General features: G+C 39.9%; 1 protein-coding gene across 1 annotated transcript; it reads right to left on the bottom strand.

The window, feature by feature from the left end:
* Positions 1 to 222: 222 nt before the first annotated feature.
* Positions 223 to 21383, bottom strand: LOC109043974 (protein phosphatase 1L). The gene is made up of 4 exons (XM_019061386.2): positions 20820 to 21383; positions 19199 to 19658; positions 8270 to 8400; positions 223 to 5558 (listed from the first exon to the last, which is right to left on the bottom strand). Exons 1-4 carry the CDS (start codon positions 21357 to 21359, stop codon positions 5175 to 5177), a joined length of 1515 nt encoding a protein of 504 aa, XP_018916931.2. The 5' UTR covers positions 21360 to 21383; the 3' UTR covers positions 223 to 5174.
* Positions 21384 to 22150: the final 767 nt, after the last annotated feature.

Here is a 22150-nt window from a genome sequence, read left to right as displayed (position 1 = left end):
TAAGTAATACTAAAGTCCATATAGCAGAGAATATTCCGAGAATGAATTCCATTCGATTAATTAATCAATTAGAAAAAGCCATGGGAAAAGCAATGATTACATAATCAATGAGCTCATGAAAATCTATATTCTTTGATTCAATAACTACTCTTCAAAATTAACGAAAAGGTTTTTATCCTCTTTTTCAGTGGTTCAATTTATCTACATTTTGCAATTAGAAACTTCAATTTCTGGCTCATCTGTTCAAACCAAGTGCAAAATATAGTCCAAATCTGCTTTCTACTTCACTCCGATTTTCCATCTTTGAGTTGAGAAATTGGACCACATTTTGCAGTTTGGAAGTACAATTCCTGTCTTGGTTTAGAAATAACTGATGTGCCATTAGTTTTCTTATGCACGTAAAAGTTTGCACAGATGAGCTAGATATTGTAGTGCCTAATTGGAAAATGTTCTTTATTTCTTGAGGTGAAGCGGGCAGTAACTTCCCAAGTTTTCGCTTTTTCATTTCCGGTTACCTTTCCAAACAGAAAATGCAGTTTAACAAGTCTAAAAACTAACACATTCAAGTATTTTCCAAATTTTTCAATGGCAATGAATCAGTCCATAAGAAGGCGGCAAAAATAATTGAAGGATAAATGAATTAGATATTGGGATGGGATGCGTATGCAAATTTTCATGAGTTCGGACGACAGAATTGCTCTGATATTCCACATTATTGCTGAAATTTTCCAAGATTGCTCATATTTCTTTTAAAAAAGAATTTAACCCCCCCCCCCCCAAGTGCATCGAAGCCAACAGGGCCCAGCACAACTTACACATGACTAAAATCTCGTTAAACACAACCAAAACATCAAGCACAACAAACGCATTATCACATTAAATACATCAAACACACCAAACACGAAAAAACACATCAAACACATCAATTAAACACATAGAACTGCGATACACTTGGATTCACGCATGCATCGATTATCACACATATGGCGAATAAATCGCAAACAAAGGTGCCTAGCAACCATGAGTCGGTTCCTCTCCCCAATTTTAACCTTCTTTGACGATATAATCCCGAAATTACGACGGGGCGAAAATCAAAATAGTCTATGTCACTCCCAGGATGAGATAGGATTGATGTACAAATTCCCGAGAACATTGGACAAACGGCATGGTCCAAATCGTGAAAACGGTAAACCTGCTCTAAAATTTATATAAAAGACTAGACTTTATATATAAAATTGCTAACAAAGTTATCTAAAAAATGGAAGAAAAATCTTCCCAAATTTCCCAATGAATTCGTATTTTATCAAAGGAAATTAAGCAACCCCTGAAGGTTCATACGGCGTTTAACTTTGGCTTGCCAGCATAAGCCGCGGTGTTAAATAATGCCGTACCGTTCTCACTTTTTGGTGAACAAGAGGCTAGAAATGCATCGTTCTAAGATTGACTTCATCGGTACTCCAGTACATAGGGACTACATCGTACTCTATGGACAGAGTACCAGTCAATTTTAAAATTAATTTCATATAAAGAACAAGCCGGCTGGTAAATAGAGTCGTAATATAATGAAGTGAGCTGAGGTCATGTTCTAATCGACGAGTTCCGAGCCCGGTGTGCGCCAAGAATCGATCACCTTTTCGATCCAAAATGGCAATGTATAATACGATACGTAATAATTCATAATGTCTTTGTTTACGCCGGATGACCTATCACCGGTCGGGTGCTTGTGTATCGAATGCAACCGATCATGTATCAGAGAGTATGGAAGGTTAGAGGCCCGACTGGATAGGGAAGAATTGAAACAGAAGTTGGAGCCGTGAGCAAGCAGTTGCGTACGTTGGCGCGAGAATGCGCGGCGAGCGGAATCCCATACCACTGCGCTGATTGGCTAAGCGAGAGTTGCGGACGGACGATGTATAAAATATTGCCTACGTGGAGGTGGTCCGGCAGCAACATACCCGCCGCTAGTCACTGGAAAACAATAGAAAACTAGGGGGCTACGCCCCCTGGCCGCTACGCGGCCCAACCCCCTGAAGGCGCTCCGCGCCATCAATGGGCCGCTATTAGCGGCCCTATTTTTACCCTCCTATCAGTGTTAGTTTTATTTTTCCCCTAAACAATTACGATATGAGGTATACTTTAATTTTAAACTTTGCTTAAAATTACTTTAAAATTAAAAGGACGCGTTTTGGAATGACTGCTTGATGAAATATTGCAGTAAAACAATGACTAATGAGGGTCAGGTAATGATTAAGTATTTATGAGTCGGGGATCAAACCCACACCTAGGTTCCAAGCGGACGCATTCGACGTCTTAGATGACTTGGCCACCGCTCAACTTGGGGATTCAAGTGCGAATCTTGTGTAGATAAGTGTAGAGCTGATGCGCAGGCTACACAGCTACTGCGCAACCTCCTCGACCACTGCACATCCTCCCGCGCATAGCGGTAGCAGTACCGGAGCATTCTGTAAACTCACTCACTTTTATAACGTGATTTTAAAAAAAAACCTGGGTCCTTTTTCAAAAATCTGATTACAGTGGGCTCATCTAGGGCCTTTTACCTATCGATTTACGAAAAAATCATGGAAATCGGCCCGGTAGAACGCTCAAACGAACTATGACAAAAAGTATAAATTTACATTGTTTAAATGGGAGAATTCGTAACTTTACCACGTAATATAAAAAAACCTGGGCCATATTTTGAAAATCTGAAAAGAGTTGGCTTATCTAGAGACAATTGCCCGTCGATAGCCACAAAAATCATGAAAATCGGCCCGGTAGAGCGCTGGAACTAAGCGTTACCAGTTTCGCAAAATTAGGAGGTCTGGGAGCTTATAGTATAGATAGTAGTTGCGTACGTCGCCAGCGAGCGCGCTGCGAGCGCTTCTGTTTCAATTACCTAGCATTGAGTCGGGCCTCTAACCTTCCATACTCTCTGTCATGTATCGGAATGGTGGTGACCCAGCACCGCATAGGAGTCATGGAATTCTGTGCTTGGAAAACGGAGATGGAGAGTGAAATTTCAAAAGGCTCGAATAAATTTCACAAAATTTGAAAGGACTACGAGCAAAACGGGCCATTTGGGGCTCAGGGCGGATTCCCCTTTTCATTGACCAAACTATGCCCTATCTTTTCCCAAAGTTTCAAGCCCCCCAACAATTTTGGGGAGACACGGCGGGGGGTCGAAGTTACAAACCGGCAAAATTTTCGCTAATTTATTACTCAAAAACCAAGAAGTTTTGGAAAACGCCGTTTATACGAGCGTAATCAGCGTGACGAGGGCTTACAGAAATGGATGACATCATAGGTTTTTGTAAACTTCAGCTCGAGTTATCGCCTCCGAAGCGCCGGAACGCTCAAAAAAGACCCTTTTTTTTCACGTCTAGGCCGATTCCAAAAAAAGCCATTTTTTTATTTTGATGAAAAACTCATATGTTGTTTCTGACTCTCTGCAGCCCCTCTAGCTCTTAACCGTATGCTGAGGAAATGTTTTGGTCGCAAGTTATACGAGCGGAAAGGAGCGAAGGTCGGGAAAATCGGCTATTCTAAACTGCGCGCGCGGCGTTGATCAGAGGACACTGGCAACAATGCAAGTTCGGCCGAGGAGTGAGATTCGTAGAACTGAGCGAAAGTGGACCTTCTCCTTCCGATCAACGCCGCGCGCGCAGTTTAAAATAGCCGATTTTCCCGACCTTCGCTCTTTTCCGCTCTTAGAACTCGCGACCAAAACATTTCCCCAGCATACGGTTAAGAGCTAGAGGGGCTACAGAGAGTCAGGAACAACATATCAGTTTTTAATCAAAATAACAAATGGCTTTCCTTGGAATTGGCCTGGACGTGAAAGAAAAGGGGTCTTTTTTTAATATTCCGGCGCTTCGGAGGCGATAACTCGAGCTATAGTTGACAAGACCCTTTAAACATTTTCTTAAAGCTTTGGTCACGCTGAAAACGCTCGTCTAAACCGCGTTTTTCAAAACCTCTTGGTTTTTGAGTAACAAATTCGCGAAAATGTTGGTGATTTTTAACTTTGACCCCCGCTGCTCTTCGCAAAATTGTTGGGGGGCTTGAAACTTTGGGAAAAGATGGGGCATTATTTGGTGAATGAATAGGGCAAGTCTCAAAGGTATCCGCCCTGAGCCCCAAATGGCCTGTTATGCACGTAGGTAGTCCTTTATTAATTTTTTTCGGAATTATTAATTGAACCTCCGGAGATCCGGTACATTTCAAATAGTCTTCCTGTTGCTGTGGCAGTATTATGCTACCCTACTGAGGTTCTATACATGGAGGGGGGGGGGGGGCACAAAGGAGAGAGAAAAGCCCCAACATTACCTCTAAACGGCAGAATATCTTTTCCGCACAAAGTACACTTGTGGTCATTTTTCCGAGTATCGCTGCCGCACAAAATCATTTTTGCAGATCTCAAAAATCTGGCAACATCGCACAGCAGCTGAGCATACCGTTATTTTCGACTTCAAAAAAAGGAATCGTTTGGCAATGTTCTGTCGAAAAAAGTTACTATGCAACTTGCGTGACAGATCCTGAAATGAGACTATAGTAGGAATTGTTAAAGAGCATCATCATCAAAGCACTAGCGCAAGATCAATTGCGCGGCAAGAAATTCGAGAAGGCGGTTAAAAGTAAAGCCGTCGAGGATGCTCATACGCAGTCAAGGAAAATTATCCCTGACGATCCCTGCTGGACTGCTGAGTAAGGTAAGAAATAATTTTTTCAATCTTTGTTCACTCATTTATCTTAAATATGCCTCATATTTTTCTCGACGTTGCCACATACTACAGAAAATTATTTGTGCGAAAATGTTTTTGTGCGACAACGATAATCAGAAAAATTACCACAAATTTACTTTGTGCCGAAATGACAATCAGCCCTCTAAACCAAACGAACAAATTTTCAACGTGTGAATGTTTTAGGCTTGGGGTGAAAAATTTCAAAATCTAGAATCATTGTTTGTAGGCGTTCCTTGGCCCCCAGAGTTCAACCCCTAAAGTTTAAAAAAATGTCACGAAATGTCATGCATGAGATTTCACGTGAGTAGATTTCATGAAATTTTCCATCTCTGCTGGAAAATGCTTAAAAGTGGCGCCAGCTCCTCCATTCCTATTGCGACTCTTTGTACTCTAGAGAAGAAGAAGGCTCCGGAACTAGAACCTGAGTGCACCTTACGTCATTGAATTACGAGACCAATCGTGATCTTTCAGATTTATCACCATGACAGTGATATTGTCTAAAGATCCACGTAGATATGCAGAGTGAGTTAAACTTTTTGCACCAAAATGCTGTTCACGGAGCCTCTCCTTTATGAAAGCAACAACTTCTTCATTTGTAAAAGTATCCCACAGACCATCCGAAGCTAGAACTAAAAACTGCGGCTTGTGATCGTATAAATCAAATGTCAGTACATCAGGGCTAGCTATAACAAGATTCTTATCTTTTAAAGGATAATCTCCCAGCGCTCTAGAAGTTGCTAGTACTCCTGCCACTCGCCAAACTCCATTGAATGCGATGAATCCACCAGCCTCTCTAATTCTCTGCTTCTCTCGTCGCTGCAAAACATAATTTGATGAATTTCTAATGAAAACACAAGTATTAAGTCCCAGAGGGCAAATGCCTCGCTGTACAAAACTTACTTTCCTTCTGGGCCCCTAGATGAACCAGTCCCACTCGAAAGTGTCCAGGTAAGAAAAAGAAAATAGCGTACGACAGAAAAAGAACCCTGCACAACCTTATGGGAAATCCCCCGGTCAAATCTGATGAAACTTTGATAAGTTGCTAAGCTAGTCATTCTGATCAAAAGCTCTCATGGGCAAAAAGAGATACCATGCTTGGTTTTTGAGATATTCACCGTATTACAAACGCGAACGGAGGCCCCTCCGCACAGTGTGGCATCCGTATGGACGATGCGGACAAGAATCGGTAAGACACTTAACTATAAATAATAAAGATAGTAGCACCAATATAGGAAAACACTCGAGGAGTAAGAAAATGATATAACTCGGGATTTTTTGCGTATTTTTCAAGAGAAGTTCATTTGAGGTTGGCAACCTCGAATTAGCATTATGTTAACAATGTAAAAGCAACGTGAAATACCCAAACTTTAACTTCAAATATCTCTGATAATCGCAAAGAGTCACAAGATTTTTTTGGTAGAATTGAAGTTGGAAACCTGAGGATTAAGCACATGCCAACTAGAGTAGCTGTATACCGAGAGTATGGACAGATGTGAAACTCCAAAAATCCATCAGGCCTTCACCGATGCTTCCGCGAATAAGTTAGGGCCCAGAAATGCAGCCAACCTATGAATTTCAATTTTTCAGAACAATTTAATAGTACTATTGTTACGAACCGTCGTTTATAAAACACGTATTTGACTCAGTTTTTGCATAAATTTACTCATATATGCGGAAGAACGCTCATTTTTGTACATTCTTGGTCCTGGTCAAGGCAGCAAATAGGTTAATCCGGCCCCGGTGTTCAATTTTAATATTAATGGGACCGACTTAGAGAGAGTATATGTGATGAGAGACTTAGGTGTATTAATAGAGAGAGACTAACAAGGGGAACTTACGGACCTGCCGCCTCCGATTGGGCTGAATTTTTTTTCTAGAGGTCAATTTGAGCCGTTTTCCCGAATGCGCAATAGGAAGGGCTGAAAAAATTCCCACAAATTGCGTTTTCGGCGTGTGATTTGGTCGTGCGGCGCGTGGCAACACTGAAGCAGCCTCTTGTATCACTTTATCGCAGTTGCGGTATCAGTGGTAACCGGAGCCCCACTGCACAGGTGCTGGTTTCCCAGACGTGAACATCCGGGTTCGATTCCCATCTGTACTGTATACTTTTTACTTTCTGCATAATCACGTAACATTTTATTTTTAATTCTTCATCCGTATTTATAAATCAAGCAGTTCTAATCACTATCCCCCCCTTATTTTACGTACATCCCCCCCCCCCTTTTGACTCATATTGACCACCAATAACCTATGAAACTTCATTGACAAAAATTAATGAATTAAAAAGCAAAGAGCCAGAATAATGTGTTTCTTGGCGGCCCTTGCATGCACATGGGTTTGGAGTTGCTCTTCGATTTATTTACACATTACTTACATATTTTTCCAGGAAAACATCATGAGATAATGTAGTAACAAATAAGGTTTTCTTTTGCTTTTTAATTCATTAATTTATGTCAATGAAGTTTCATAGGTTATTGGTGGTCAATATGAGTCAATAGAGGGGGGGATGTACGTAAAATAAGGGGGGGATAGTGACCAGAACTGCTTGATTTATAAATACGGATGAAGAATTATAAATAAAATGTTACATGATCATGCAGAAAGTAAAAAGTATACAGTACAGATGGGAATCGAACCCGGATTCTCACGTCTGGGAAATCAGGACCTGTGCAGTAGGGCTCCGGTTACCACTGATACCGCAACTGCGGTAGAGCGATACAAGAGGCTGCTTCAGTGTTGGCACACGCCGCACGACCAAATCACACGCCGAAAACGCAACTTTTGGGAATTTTTTACGCCCTTCCTGTTTCACATTCGGGAAAACGGCTCAAATTGACCTCTAGATTTGGTCCATAGAGTCTGTGAAAAAAAAGTCAGGCCAATCGGAGGCGGCAGCTCCGTAAGTTCCCCTTGTAAGGGGTGCGATTGTAAAGTAAGAAGGCATGAAAGTCATTCCATGTCAAATCAACCGATGTTTTTGATTTTTTTTTAACCTCCATCCTGGAACTCAATGACATTTTTCCGACTTCTTTCATATAATATTGTGTGTACTCTTTTACCTTCAGTGTTGAAACTTTCTAAGATAATAATAACAGTGAAGTTTTGAGACTTTTCATTAAAATCATGGGAGAAGTTACCTAAAGCAAAGGCAATTACAACAGAACTCTTTGATCACACCATGTATCACAGTTAGACTGCATTTGTTAGGAGAGAACCAACTTAATAAAGTGTTGGCAAAATTAAGCAAATTCTCCTTTGCTTTAAAAATGCTGAATACATGTACTTCCGGTCATGAAATTAATTCAATTGTTTTCTAAAAAAAATCGTCAATTTTTGGGTGGGAAAACAAAAGCAATTCGCTGATCTAGACTTTTTTTTTCTTTTTAGATAAAGATGAAGATACAATTTTTGCATGCTGAAATCAAATCAGTTCCCTTCTGTTGGATGTGATCTTTACTGGTTTATAACTCATTTGTTCATTCGAATTAAGCAGTGACATGGTTTTACTTGTTAGTAAGGGTACATACCATTTGAGGTTTATGATCAAATGATAATGGTATTGCATTGCCTTTATGGTCGCACATCACTCCCCGGGAGTCACCAACATTTGCCACGATCAATCTTGATCCTTCTATTAATGCAATTAATGCAGTGGTTCCTGGAGAAGAAAAAGTAAAATGAAGTGTTGAAATCTATAAATTAAACTGATTGAAAATAAATGAAATTATAAACAAAACACTTTTAGGCCAGAAAGATCTTGGTTTTTGAGGTTTCAGTACGAATTTGCACATTAAAGCAAGGATCCTGTGCAGATTGATTCATAAAATTTCATTCAATTCTTCAATTATATTTCTAAAAAAAATCTTTGAAGTGTATCAAGAAGAATTTATCTTTTAATTTTACTTGATATATATGTTACCGTTAATGTGCGTAATCCATCTACACATTAACTAGTTGATGAATATGTTGCAGGCAATTTACAATCTCCGACAATTCACGATCGGCTCGCGAGTTGCCTAGGCAAAACGCAAGCCGAGGCAATTCGCAAGCCGCTAGTGATGAACAAATTTAATGAAGAAAATCTGAGAATTTACCGATAGATACGGCAACACCGTGAGAATTCACCTCACTTTTTCGGAGGATAAAGTGGTATGAAATGCACTTCGGGAAAGTTGTGAGTATCCTTACGTATCGTGATATCACAAACTTTAGTAAGGGCTTCACTGCTTATTACAGAAGAAAATACGAGCTCCTTGAAGTAGGAAACGCAACAAACATTGTACTTAAGAAGGAGAGACCAGATGATCCGATTATTTTTGTTGTTCCATTCGAAAAATTATACGACAAGCTGGTTGAATGTCATGTAAGAACTGGGCATGGAGGTCGCGACAAAATGGAACACGAGCTAAAGAAAAAATTTCAGATGTTGTGATTCAGGAGTTTGTCAAACTGTGCACTATTTGCCAGGGGAAGAAGCAGATGCCCCAAAAAAACTTAGTAGTTCAACCAATCATATCAAGGGATTTTAATTCTGGGGGCCAAGTAGATCTCGTAGATTTGCAGTCAGTGCCTGACGAGCAATTCAAGTGGATCCTCAATTATCAGGATCACGCTACTAAGTTCTGTCACTTACGACCTACTACGTCTAAAAGGGCTGCTGAAGTGGCTTTAGAGCTTTTGAAAATTGTTCTAATCCAAGGAGCACCACATGTATTGCAGTCCGATAATGGGAAAGAATTCATTGCGGAGATACTGACCGAATTGACCCATCTTTGGCCTGAGTGTAAAATTATACATGGTAGACCTCGCCATCCTCAAACACAAGGCTCCATGGAGCGCTGTAATCAAGACATCAAAAACATGTTGCGTGCATGGATGAAGCAACATAATTGCAAACGCTGGTCTTTAGGAATATATTTTGTACAATGGCAGAAGAACATATCATTCCACAGAACAATAGGCAGAAGCCCTTACCGGTGCCTCTACGGCTCCGATTCTAAAGTAGGTCTAACAACCACAAACAGGTAAATTCTCAAATTTTTTTCATCAAATTTGTTCATCACTAGCGCCTTGCAAATTGCCTGAGATTGTAAATTGCCTGCGACATATAGAATAACTGAGGAGACCAGGTAAAGTATGGAATGCCCGACGATTAGGTACTTTCACTGGTTATTCTATAGAATAACGAACAACTCGCTGGGAAAATGTGTAATGCTCATCAACAGGAACCAGCATCTGAGGAATGCGGGAGCGGAGGAGTATCCGTGGGAGGTTGAGTGATTGAGGAATGCCACTTGATAAAATTGTGGAAAGTGATAGATTTTCGTATAAAATAAATAAATGTGATTTTAAAAAATAAAGAAAAAAAGATCTACATGTCATTTCTTGTCTTCGTGCAAAGATAAATAAACTTTTTTTTGACATTTACAAAACTTTTCAGTTAGGAATAAAAAGTATTGTCTCAGTAGATAAAATGTTGTAACTAATATTTGTTAGATGTTAAATGAACTTTTTGTCTTCGGTATCGCGTCACATTGCATTGCGGGTTCCCTCATTATGCGACAGACATATATTCATACCATTAAATGCTTTCACAAATGGGCCTCTGTTAATCTGCAGAATAACTAGTCATACTATGCACTAACTAGTTAGAGTATGAAATAAAAATGGCATTTCATTCTCTGACTAAAACCGCCCGTTATTCCATACATAGTTAATGTAGTCATTAACTGAATTATGCAATTTAACAGTAACATAATTATATTTACACTTTTTTTTTCTCTTTTTTTTTGACCACTTTGCACTTTCACAATAAAGCGAACATATAAAAGGAGCGAGGTGAGACCCATATGGGCTTGAATACATTCCTATATTATACTTGCCAACTCTCATCTTTATTCATGAATCGGAGCATATCCTGTCAGCCCGTTGCTTTGTGTGGTGTATGTTCAGAGATATCACATCTGAACGCCCAGAAATTTTTGACTGGTGGTACCTTGGATTGCCATTTGCTATGTACCTACTCTCAGTCTCAGGATAAAGACATGACCAATTATAGTTTTTATAATGATTTACTAAGGCAAGTGACTATATCAGATGAGTGAAGGTATGAAAATGAAAATACTCAATTGTAAAATGTTGTTTTCCAACGATTACTTTTTTGAACACTGAGAAGTATTTCGCTTGCGATCTGCAGACTTTTGACTCTGTCATTTTCCTTTTCCTTCAAATTATTATTCGTGACGTTTTTCTGGACATTTCAATATTTCGGACCAATTGATACTAGTAATTGAATAAAACCCTTTAAATTTCAGATTCTTGGATTTTTTAATTTAGATATTTTTGTTCTAATTTTGTATTTCAAAAGAGCTCAAAGCATAAAACAAAGGGATTCGGTGCTGGTTTTTTCCACTCCTCAAAATGACTTACTTCACACTTGGACTTTCTAAGTGCAAAGGAGAGGTATCGATGAGGGTAGGGTGTGCCTTATTTTTGAGTTTTCCGAAAATCAAGTTGGTCAACCCCTAAAAAGTTTCTATGTGGTCTCTAAATGAACCCCCTAAAAGGAAAAAATTTTAAAAAATTTTTAACCCGTGCCTCAAAGGGCCTAAAGGGCCTAAACCCAAAATTCAAAAATTTTGGCAAGCGACACATCAATTCTGAAGGAAAATGGCAAGTTACGGCCCTTTTAGGGCAGAAATTTCGTCCGTTTTGCCGTATCTTGAAGCGTAAGGTCACAAACGGCCCAATGACGACGTGAGGCTATGGGCTGGTGGGGCGCGCCGCGGCCGGCCCGCCGCTGAGCGTGCGCGCGCGGCAGGGTTGCGCATCGCCGCTTTACACCGGCGTAGAGGAACGAACGGTGGAGTGGGAGGGGGATATCCGGTGGAAAAGCATCCACATTTTCTATCCATAATGAAAATGCATCATACTTTTTCAATATAGGTGAGGAAATATGAGCCATACAAGGAAGTGATGAAAAGAGTGACAAATACATATATAGTTTGTACGGTTAAGAGTGTAAGTGGGGAAAATTTGCCGTAACTACAGAACAGCCCTGAAAATCTCGGGGAAATAAAAGCTGCTATTGATGAGAGGTTTAATTAAGGACTAATTAAAAAGATAGGTGCGATGTTGTCGAATCGTAAGCCCTTTACGCGATCAAAAGCGATTAGTGTAAATTTAATTGGAAAAGTTTAAGAAAAATTTGATGAAAGAAAATTGCCCCAAATTCGGGAAGTGCTTAAAGTGTTTTTCTATCATGTGAAGTGTTCGTACATGAATGTCAATGGCAGTAATTCCAATATGGAATGAAAAATGTAGAATCCCTGTGATACATAGTGTCTATGTTTACCCTCCTTTTCATTAGTGCATTTAACGTGACATCAATTAGAAAGTTTAATTCGAGAGGTTCAATATGGCTTACCCTCTTACATTTTCTGGTACTGAACCCCCCCCCCCCCCCCGCCACAGTTACTTGCTATAATCAAAAATGTAATATTAGTTTCTCGAAAAAATATGATTTAACTTGGGGTTTGAACCCACTCTTTATAACCGTGGGCAATGCCCTTGACCACTCGGCTACTGGGGAAGATTTGAGTAAACGAGGCTAATGTGTCATTTAGCCCCGTGGGTGAGGCCAGGCAATCAACATCAGCTGTAAGTTGGCGAAGCCAGATTGAACCGATTGAATAAAACTTTCTAATTGATGCATCAAACCTTCAGTGATTTCATATGAAATGAAAAAACTTATTTTCTTCCGTTTGGCGGGACTCATAAGCGAGCGTGAATTTTTCCTGTCGAGAAACTCTCTCCTGGGCGCGAGCTTTCTTCTTGTCTGCTCTCTTCACCTCTGCTGCAAGGATAGTATCCTTCACTGTGGATATTATGCATTCTCATTCAGGTTTTTGCTGAAGAATTAAAAATGCTTCATCCTCTTCATTTTCCATGATATCTAGAGTATTGCATAAAGCAATGTCGAATAACACGTCGATTTTTGCCGTAAAATCAGTCTCCAAATTCTCTTGAACCAGCGATCGACGGCTAGCATTTATTGATACGCGCCTCCACTCCTCATAAAAATGTAAACATTTTTAAAAACATGGACACTATGTATCACAGGGATTCTACATTTTTCATTCCATATTGGAATTACAAGATCAGAGGTTTTCGACGCACCGCCATTGACATTAATGTGCGAAAACTTCACATAATAGAAAAACACTTTAAGCACTTCCCGAATTTGGGGCAATTTTCTTTCATCAAATTTTTCTTAAACTTTTCCAATTAAATTTACACTAATCGCTTTTGATCGCGTAAAGGGCTTACGATTCGACAACATCGCACCTATCTTTTTAATTAGTCCTTAATTAAACCTCTCATCAATAGCAGCTTTTATTTCCCCGAGATTTTCAGGGCTGTTCTGTAGTTACGGCAAATTTTCCCCACTTACACTCTTAACCGTACAAACTATATATGTATTTGTCACTCTTTTCATCACTTCCTTGTATGGCTCATATTTCCTCACCTATATTGAAAAAGTATAATGCATTTTCATTAGGGATAGAAAATGTGGATGCTTTTCCACCGGATATCCCCCTCCCACTCCACCGTTCGTTCCTCTACGCCGGTGTAAAGCGGCGATGCGCAACCCTGCCGCGCGCGCACGCTCAGCGGCGGGCCGGCCGCGGCGCGCCCCGCCAGCCCATAGCCTCACGTCGTCATTGGGCCGTTTGTGACCTTACGCTTCAAGATACGGCAAAATGGACGAAATTTCTGCCCTAAAAGGGCCGTAACTTGCCATTTTCCTTCAGAATTGATGTGTCGCTTGCCAAAATTTTTGAATTTTGGGTTTAGGCCCTTTAGGCCCTTTGAGGCACGGGTTAAAATTTTTTTAAAATTTTTTCCTTTTAGGGGGTTCATTTAGAGACCACATAGAAACTTTTTAGGGGTTGACCAACTTGATTTTCGGAAAACTCAAAAATAAGGCACACCCTAGATGAGGGCCTTAATTCCCCCCCCTAGAATCTGGAAATTTTTGCGGGTTCTCGAAGTTGACTCAATGTAGTTTAAGAAAATAATCATGATTTGGTCCAAAGGTCGCTGGATACGTGTTAAACGGTTGCCTGAACATACGTCTGCAGGCGCATTTTAGCGAAAAAGCGTGTTTTTCTATCACTCCGAGGCTTTTTTACCACCGAGCACATCGTCTAACTAAAACGGGCTTCTGATATGTTATCAAGGAGACTTTAGGACACATGTTAACCCTGGTTTTGTTTTAGTTAGATGATGCACTAACAGCTGAAAAAAACTTTTTCAAAAGTCGACTTTTGAGGGACATCCGCAAAAATCTTAGAGAAACACGTCTATCTAACTGTATGCAGGCTACGTATATTACCAAGGGCAGTTATCAAGCCTTTTTAAACTTTTACAAGGAGATTTTCTTTAATTGTAGCCAAAAAAAACCTTAACGACGTATATCCCTAAGATTTTTGCAGATGTTGCTTAAAAGTCGACTTTTGAAAAAGTTTTTTTTAACTAGGAGCACATCATCTAACTAAAACCAAACCAGGGTTAAAAATGTGTCCTAAAGCCTTCTTGATAAATTTTTTTTTTTTTTAATTTGCACAAAATATTAGTACAATAAACACTTTAGATACATACAATATCTTTAAAAGCTATACTTAGCTGTTAATAAACTATTAACTTAGATTTAAAATACACATTTTAACTATGCAGCAAACTACCTCTAACAAGCCAAGAGGAAAATAAAACAAGATTATTACAAAATAAAAGTCTTTTTCCTTTAACTTGGAACAGCAGACAACTGTTACCAGTTGATTGTGTCCTAAGAGGACAACGAGGCACTCAGCTTAAGCAAAGGAAAATTTTGAGAATGCCTGAATCCCAAGCTCGTGGGGTTAGCGTCACTTTAATCTCCGAATGCATCGGTCCCTTTCCAATAGTGCAAGCGCTTCAGGATTGGGGTGCAGATGTAGACGAATTTCATAAGAGTTGTACAATTTGGTTATGTACTCCTCCACAGAGTCAATATTGAGGTCAGCACGAATATCTGCGTTCCTCTCATATCAGTGAGCTTTGACAATACTTCTTAAGATTTTCATTTGAACTACTTCGATTTCAGCTAGATTTGACTTGGCTGCACAACCCCACAATTGGCAACCATAACACCAAACCGGCCTCAACATTGACTTGTAGAGGAGCAATTTCATTTGCAAGGATAACTTAGATTTTCGGCCTATTAGCCATTGCATAACGTTGAATTTAAGTCGCACTTGTGTAACTTTTTTCTTTTTATGCACCCCCCACTTGAGCCTGGAATCCAGGTGGAGGCTGAGATGGCAGGCGACAGTGTCGCGAGCGATTTCGTTTTCTCCTAAGAGAAGAGGAATGTGGACGTAGGGTCTATTAGTAATGACCACCTCTACCGATTTTGATACGTTTAATTTTGTTTTGTCTTTGCTTGTCCAGCGGTGTATTTTATCAAGGTAAGATTGTGCATTGAGCCGCGTCTCCCTGTAACTCTTGGACGCTGCTAGAACGAGCGTATCATCGGCGTAAACTCCCATCCTTGATAACATATCAAAAGCTTGTTTTAGTTAGACGATGCGCTCGGTATCAAAAAACCTCCGATTGATAGAAAAGCACGCATTTTCGTATGCGCCTGCAGACGTATGTTCAGGCAACCGCTTAACACGTATCCAGTGACCTATGGACCAAATTATGATTTTTTCCGTAAACTACATTGTGTCAACTTGGAGAACCCGCATAAATTTCCAGATTCTAGGGGGGGGGGGGGGGGGACCAAAGAAGGCCCTCTAGGGGTTAATCCGGCCCGTATCGATACCCCTATTTTCCAGAAAAGTGGGACTGGAGAGTGCATTTTTCAACATTTGAACACATGCTTTCATATACCAGGTGTTCCAGAGCACCCGCCCACTGTCTTTTTCTCGGAAACGGCCGAAAATTGAGCTTCGGAACGAAAACTTACAGAGGTAAATCAATCCCGAAGAATTCAGTGAAAATATTTTCAGCATGAGAATGGGGTTTTAAGGGAGGTTCCCCCCGTTTCTCTTGTATTTCAAATAGGAGGAGTATGTTTTGACTTTGTATTTAAATTCTATGGCCAAAAATAAGAACTTTTTGTTCTAGAGGTGTCGTCAGCTAAGTTGACGGTTGTTTACTTTCGGTTTGCAAGCGCCGGCGACGATTTTGGGCCTATCCACAGACCCTCGCTCGCTACTATCCATTTTGAAAACATCCGTCTTATGATCATATTCTAAACAAACTATGTTTCAGTTATGATTAGCGACCTTTGCGTGGTTGCAACTTCGTTGTAACTGAAAAGTAGAGTTATTCGATGTTTGAAAGTATTAAAAAACCAATTCAGGCTTGTGTTACTTTCTTAATCATTCATTACCGCGAGAGTCGGATGTTTTTGAGATGGATAGTAGCGAGCCAGGGTCCGTGGATAGGCCCAAAATCGTCGTCGGCGCTTGCAAACCGAAAGTAAACAACCGTCAACTTAGCTGACGACACCTCTATGCACTTTTTCCCTGAACTTCCATTTTACGGAGTTCAGGAGCATTTTGGGGAATTTTTTGGGCAAATTTCAATTTGACACTGTCAGTGTTAAAATAATCCGATTTTCAAAATCTAAAAGCCTCCTGAGAGAGGATGTCAATACCTTTTTATTGATGTGCCACATGACCCTTGTTGATTCAAAATTATGGAGGCCACGATCCCCCGAAAATGTTGGGGCTTCGGGCGGTCGTAGGTCGAAAATTTCAAATGGCAAGGGTATATTTTGGCTACAGATTTGGATTCTACGCGAAAAGTTACATGGCGTTGATGTGGCATATGGCCTATTTGTTCCAAAGAGATGTCTGAAAAAGCGGCCAAAAATGCACAAACGCATTTCCGAATTTTGAACGTTTGACGTGATAAAGGAGCTCCGGAGACGCCTTAAAAACTGGTAACAGTCTTGCTTAGAAACGCCGTGTCGGGACGTTGACATTATTTAAAGGGGACGGCAACCTTAAAAACAAGTTTGGCGAAATCGACGAAGTAAAAGTGGGCAAGGAACGATGCCGAAATCCGTTTGCGGATATCTGCATTCGTTGAGCCGCTATTGCGAAAAGACAGCTGAGCGCGTGGCGTCATGAGCTCCATTTCGCATTTCGCAGTCTGCCCTCTGCGTCTGCATTCTGTCTCCGGTGTCAAGTGGCCGACGCGTGTTTGTGACAAGTTATTAGTTTGCCCCCATCTCGCTCGTTCCTGGCAGACTCTTTTTTTCTTTGCTTAGGTGTGACCATAAAGACGTCTTGCGGCGCCGGACTTCGAGTTGTGTGCGTGTGAACCGCAGTCGCACCGGGAGCGCATGACTTCACCAGTCAGACTTACAATCTTTTATATCTCTGCCAATTTTGCGAATTTTTCGTTCGGGACAGAGCCATTTTGCTTGTTATACCTTTCCGCTTCAATTTTTAATACTATCTCATTATCGATTTTAGGGTTGCCATCCCCTTCAAAGTGGAAACCTTTGAAAATTCATGACTACTCTTCATCTCAACCGATTTCAATGAACTTTTTTTTAAAGGTTCCTCTTAAATAGAGAAACATTTTCCTTCTTTGAAGAAATTTTCGAATGAACCTTCAAAACTGCGTAAGTGCCGCCCAGTGCTGAGTAGACCTATTTTCATTAATATAAACTTCGAAGGATTCAGACTTTTCGTTGATTCCACCTTTTTCTATTTCACTCGAGGGGTTGCCAGATTGCGCGAGAAATGTAAATATTTTACATACGTTTGAACTGGGAAAAGTGCTGAAAAAGCAACTTATCTGGCAACAGTTGAGTCTGGGAGAGACGAAAGGCTGCCTTCCTGGGAAAACCCATGATTTAGCCGGAAATGTCATTAATAAAACAGATTGGTTCCGTTTGAAGCATCGAATGTATACTAGGGCAGGGAAAGCCATTTTAAAATAATAATTGCAAATGGACAGATGCCACAGAGAAGGAAAAAATGAAAGGGAAAGGAAATGAAATGAGGATACAATTACTTATGCAATCAGAGAGAATAAAACAAAAACATCAGAGAAATTTATATGCAAAGAAACAAAAAAAAAAAAAAAAAAAAAAAAAAAAAAAAAACAGAAATGGGCTCATGGCAATTCGGAACTGGAACTTTATTATCCTTGAGCACTTTTTAGACCCGACGCTACCGATTATCTTCTAAGGAGGTGAAGATTAACTTTTGCTACTTCAGCAAGTCAAATCGCGGGAGGAGATCCACGGTTGTCACTTTCCTCCACCCGATGGGACTGACGTCCCAGTCAAATGCGTTTTTTAAGAAATGATCAATCCCCATCATTGCCTCCTCTTCACATATTTATTATTTTGCAAGTGAATGCACGCTCCGGTGACAAAGTTCTGTGACAAAATCATTTTTGTCTTGAGAGTCTCCAAAATGTATACATCAAAGTGATTAAATGTACAACTAATTAGAAAAATGGCTCGCGAAGCGAGCCGAATGCCACTCGTGTAGCGAGCTACAAGGGGTCCAGAGGGCGCAGCCCCTTTGCTGGGCGTGACGGACGCGCGAACCACGTCCAGAGCGGCTAGTTGACCTATACAGATACACCACTGGAGACCTCTGTTTAAGAAAAAAATGTTGAAGAAAAGCTCATTGAATGCGGGTAAGATGCAACAGAGTTATAAACTTTTAAAGGTATTTACTTTTAATGATGGCAACATCGCAACTCGGAAGTCAGAGCTAAAAAATCTGACTGATTCAGATGTCTGACTGTTTCCTGTGATAAATGGATCGCAAGAGAGCCCTTCTTCACAATTAATTGAACGCCGTGCGGTCCTGTCAGTGGTTTCTGAATGCGAAAAACGGACTTTGACCAACTTTGAACGGTTGTATCTCGGAAACTAAACATTTTCTCAGGATGATCTTTAGCTCGTTAGAAAAATGAAAGGCTGAATTTCATTTTGATTGGCTTTCATTTAGATTTCGTCGTTTTTAAGACTCTAGTAAAACGAAAACCAAATTTTTGTGTTCACCAAAAACTGCTAAAACTGTGTGTCGCCCAAGGCCAAGTGAACCCAAATAACCATACACTTTTAGAAAACTCTATTTAAGAGAAACATTTGAAAAAAAGTTCATTGAAATCGGTTGAGATGAAGAGTAGTTATGAATTTTTAAAGGTTTTTGGGTAAAATATCAAATAAAATAAACCCACTGACTATAGACCCATTGGATCCTAAGGAAAATGCCACTTATATTGGGAGAATTATCATTGAGAATAACAATGTCAAACTCTCTAATTTCCCTTAAAAATGGAAAAATAGGGTCATTTTAGTATTTCTTCTTTTTTAGAAAAAGGAGACGCTGATTAACTGAGGTGAGGATAAGCAGAAAAAGAGTATTTACCTGCTATGTTCATTGTTTTTTTTGCAGCAGCTACAAGCTCTTTATCTGTAGAAAGGACAACATCATGTAGTAGTTGTCTGTAGTCTATTGACTTTTCCTTGATGAGATAGGTTTGTAGATCAGCAGCTGGTGGAGATGATACGTCAGTTGCAGATAGTCCTAAGACTTTCCTTGTAATTTTATGACATAATTTTTCTAAAATCTGTGGATCAGTTATTTCCATTTTCATCGACTGCTCCAAACAGTCATCTGTCACAGAAGCAGGGGCAGTCTTCTTCAAGTTTTTCTCTCTTTCAACAGTGACATCCTTTGCTTTGTTTTCAGGACTTGATAAGGGAACATTTGATGGGGCAATGTAAGAGCCATGCGAAGGGACACCATTTGCAATTAATCTCTGTAGAGCTGCAATTTTGCTAATTAATGTTACCATTAAGTTTTCTTGTGCATAATTGGCAGCAAACTGAAAAAAAAGAGAAGAATGTAATAATCAGTGATGCTACGAAACCAGTTTAAAAGCACTAATTCAGTATTGATAGGATTCAAGCAATTATGAAAAGAAGCAAGACTAAAATTGTATTCATTTTTGGTGGTTATTTGAAAATTCTGGCACAAAAAAGGTTCCATAATCTGGGGTGAATGGGGACAGGTGGTTAAATAGGGACAATTTTGATTTATTTCCGTTTTTATTCTTAACTCGGTAAGTTTGGCACCCACAGAACTCGTTTTTTTCAAAGATGCATGGTTTGGCATCCTCCTTATGTAATCTAATTAATCGGCAATGCTGTTCAGTGAAAGCATAGAATGTCAACATAAACTCAACACCAGACCTTGAAAAAAAGCGGTGAAACAAGCTTGATAACGTCCCATGCAAGTGGATCACGAATTAAAGAAAAGTTTTTTCTAATGTTACCACATTTTGACATCATAAGTTACCTTGCTCATCACCAAAAATGATGAAATTTGCTTGATATTTAGGTGGTTTAAAAAATATTTTTCTCCAAAAAACGAGCGGTTGGGATTCTGAGTATGAAGAGGGACAACAAAGATTTAGGCACAAAGGGGGGTGATGGGGGGGAGGCCTTCCCCCATCACCCCCCTTGCGCCTGAATATTTGTTGTCCCTCTTCATACTCAGAATCCCAACCGCTCGTTTTTTGGAGAAAAATATTTTTTAAACCACCTAAATATCAAGCAAATTTCATCATTTTTGGTGATGAGCAAGGTAACTTATAAATATTCTTTCATCTAAATTTTGTAGACCTTACTGGCAACACTATTTTCCCTGGAAATAAGCCGGAACTCAAAACGATTGCGTCACTAGATATACTTGACATTCAACAGTAAAAACAATTATAAAAACTCAATTAATATTCTTTCATTTTATTGATCTGTTTTAGCACTGCTTTCAGAGAGCAGCAAAATTCAGACGAGCCAATCAGATATAAATATTGCAAATGGATACATCGACGCCAACATGATTTGAGGTAGTTTTTTGCAAATTCTGGGGATTGATAGCAAGTTCTGGGGATTTTTAGCAAAATCTGGGGATTTTCTTTCTAGTGCCCAGATGTTGAACCATGCCAAATTATTATAAGAAACGATAACAGGGTGATACATCTTACCTCACCACCATGTCCATCAAAGACTGCAAAAAATGATACGCCTGTGTCATTGATATTTTTGTTCACCACAAATCTGTCTTCCATTTTTGGACGTCTTCCCTGAATAGCATAAGCTGCCACATTTCCGTTCACAATTTCCCATTTGAACTTCTCGACATCGTTCAAACCAATGTGGTTGAGATATTTAAGTTTCTGGGATCCAGAAGATGAGCCTCTATTCACATCGAAATTTAGTCGACCAACCAAATTACGGCTCCATAGGGTAACAGCATGCAAATAAAAGAAGATAATGAACGTAATTAAAGTAATTAATAGAAACTCAGGTCTCAGTAAATTGGCTCGGCACAGACGCCAACCATGCCAAAGTTGACTAATGTTGGGAGGTGAACCCACGAACTTGGACACGAGTTTCATGTGTGAAATTAACGCCTGATGAATCACTTTGACTTCTAGTTCGTCTTCCATCGTCCACATCCGCACTACCCTAACCCAATTTCCTCCCCGAAACCCCAAGGTGAGTGCAGCATGCCGCCGCACCATGGACCAATAGAATAAATAAGGACTCCCAACTCCCTATGCTACCCCGTTGTGCTACCCTGTGTTAAAAACTGTTAACGCGCGCTCGCAGCGAACCTGGCAGAGGGTGCGGTGAACTAACGCCGCAGCGGTCCACGATCGTACCTCTATAGTATGTTATTCCATGTAATGTTCTTTGTTTATCTATGATTTATTTATTTGTGTAGATACTTTAATACATTTTACTTTCGCAAACTAATGAAATTGTATAGATACATACCTTCGGCAGAGGTCAATGCGAAAGACTTTGATTTGAAGTATCTTGTCAAAACACGAGCAAAGATGATTCAGTCAACTTCTGACGCAGAATCAAAGAGACTTGCTAATAATCAAATTAAAGGTAATGCTTGAAGTCAAGTATCTTTGATTTTGTGACACTCAGTTGATTTTTATCAGTACAACACTATTTCTCACTAAAAAGATTTCACTTAACAGAGCGGCGCCTTCGGCTAAAAGTACAATCCTGATTCCTGCTGCACACTACATACACACTTCCTTTGGCTTTCTCAACAGCAGTTGCTGCTGAGTAAAACGGTTAGAAATAACACTTCACATTAATACCAGTTTATGTACACGAAGACTGACGAAGATTGAAATGAAAATGGGAAACCTTTCACACTAAACTCTTCAAAACTGCAGGGCGACCACGAGGATACGACGAGGATCTAGAAACCAGGGCTGCCAGAAACGGGACTTGAGAAAGTGCACAGAATTTCAGTCCAAAGTACAAAATAATCCGAAATTTTGGGGGAAAG

This window comes from Bemisia tabaci, chromosome 1 (assembly GCF_918797505.1).
Source record: "Bemisia tabaci chromosome 1, PGI_BMITA_v3".
Classification (NCBI taxonomy): domain Eukaryota; kingdom Metazoa; phylum Arthropoda; class Insecta; order Hemiptera; family Aleyrodidae; genus Bemisia; species Bemisia tabaci.
The sequence above is the reverse complement of the archived record's forward strand: the minus strand, read 5'-3'. Positions and strand labels throughout refer to the sequence as shown.

What these genes read in the sequence shown, in the direction of transcription:
- LOC109043974 (XM_019061386.2), bottom strand. Translation starts at nt 21,359, where the DNA reads ATGGTGCGGCGGCATGCTGCACTCACCTTGGGGTTTCGGGGAGGAAAT. An exon ending in TTGATGGACATGGTGGTGAG is followed by an intron (nt 19,659 to 20,819) that starts GTAAGATGTATC and finishes CTTTTTTTTCAG; the next exon opens with TTTGCTGCCAATTATGCACA. An exon ending in TTGATCATAAACCTCAAATG is followed by an intron (nt 5,559 to 8,269) that starts GTATGTACCCTT and finishes TATGTTTTGCAG; the next exon opens with CGACGAGAGAAGCAGAGAAT.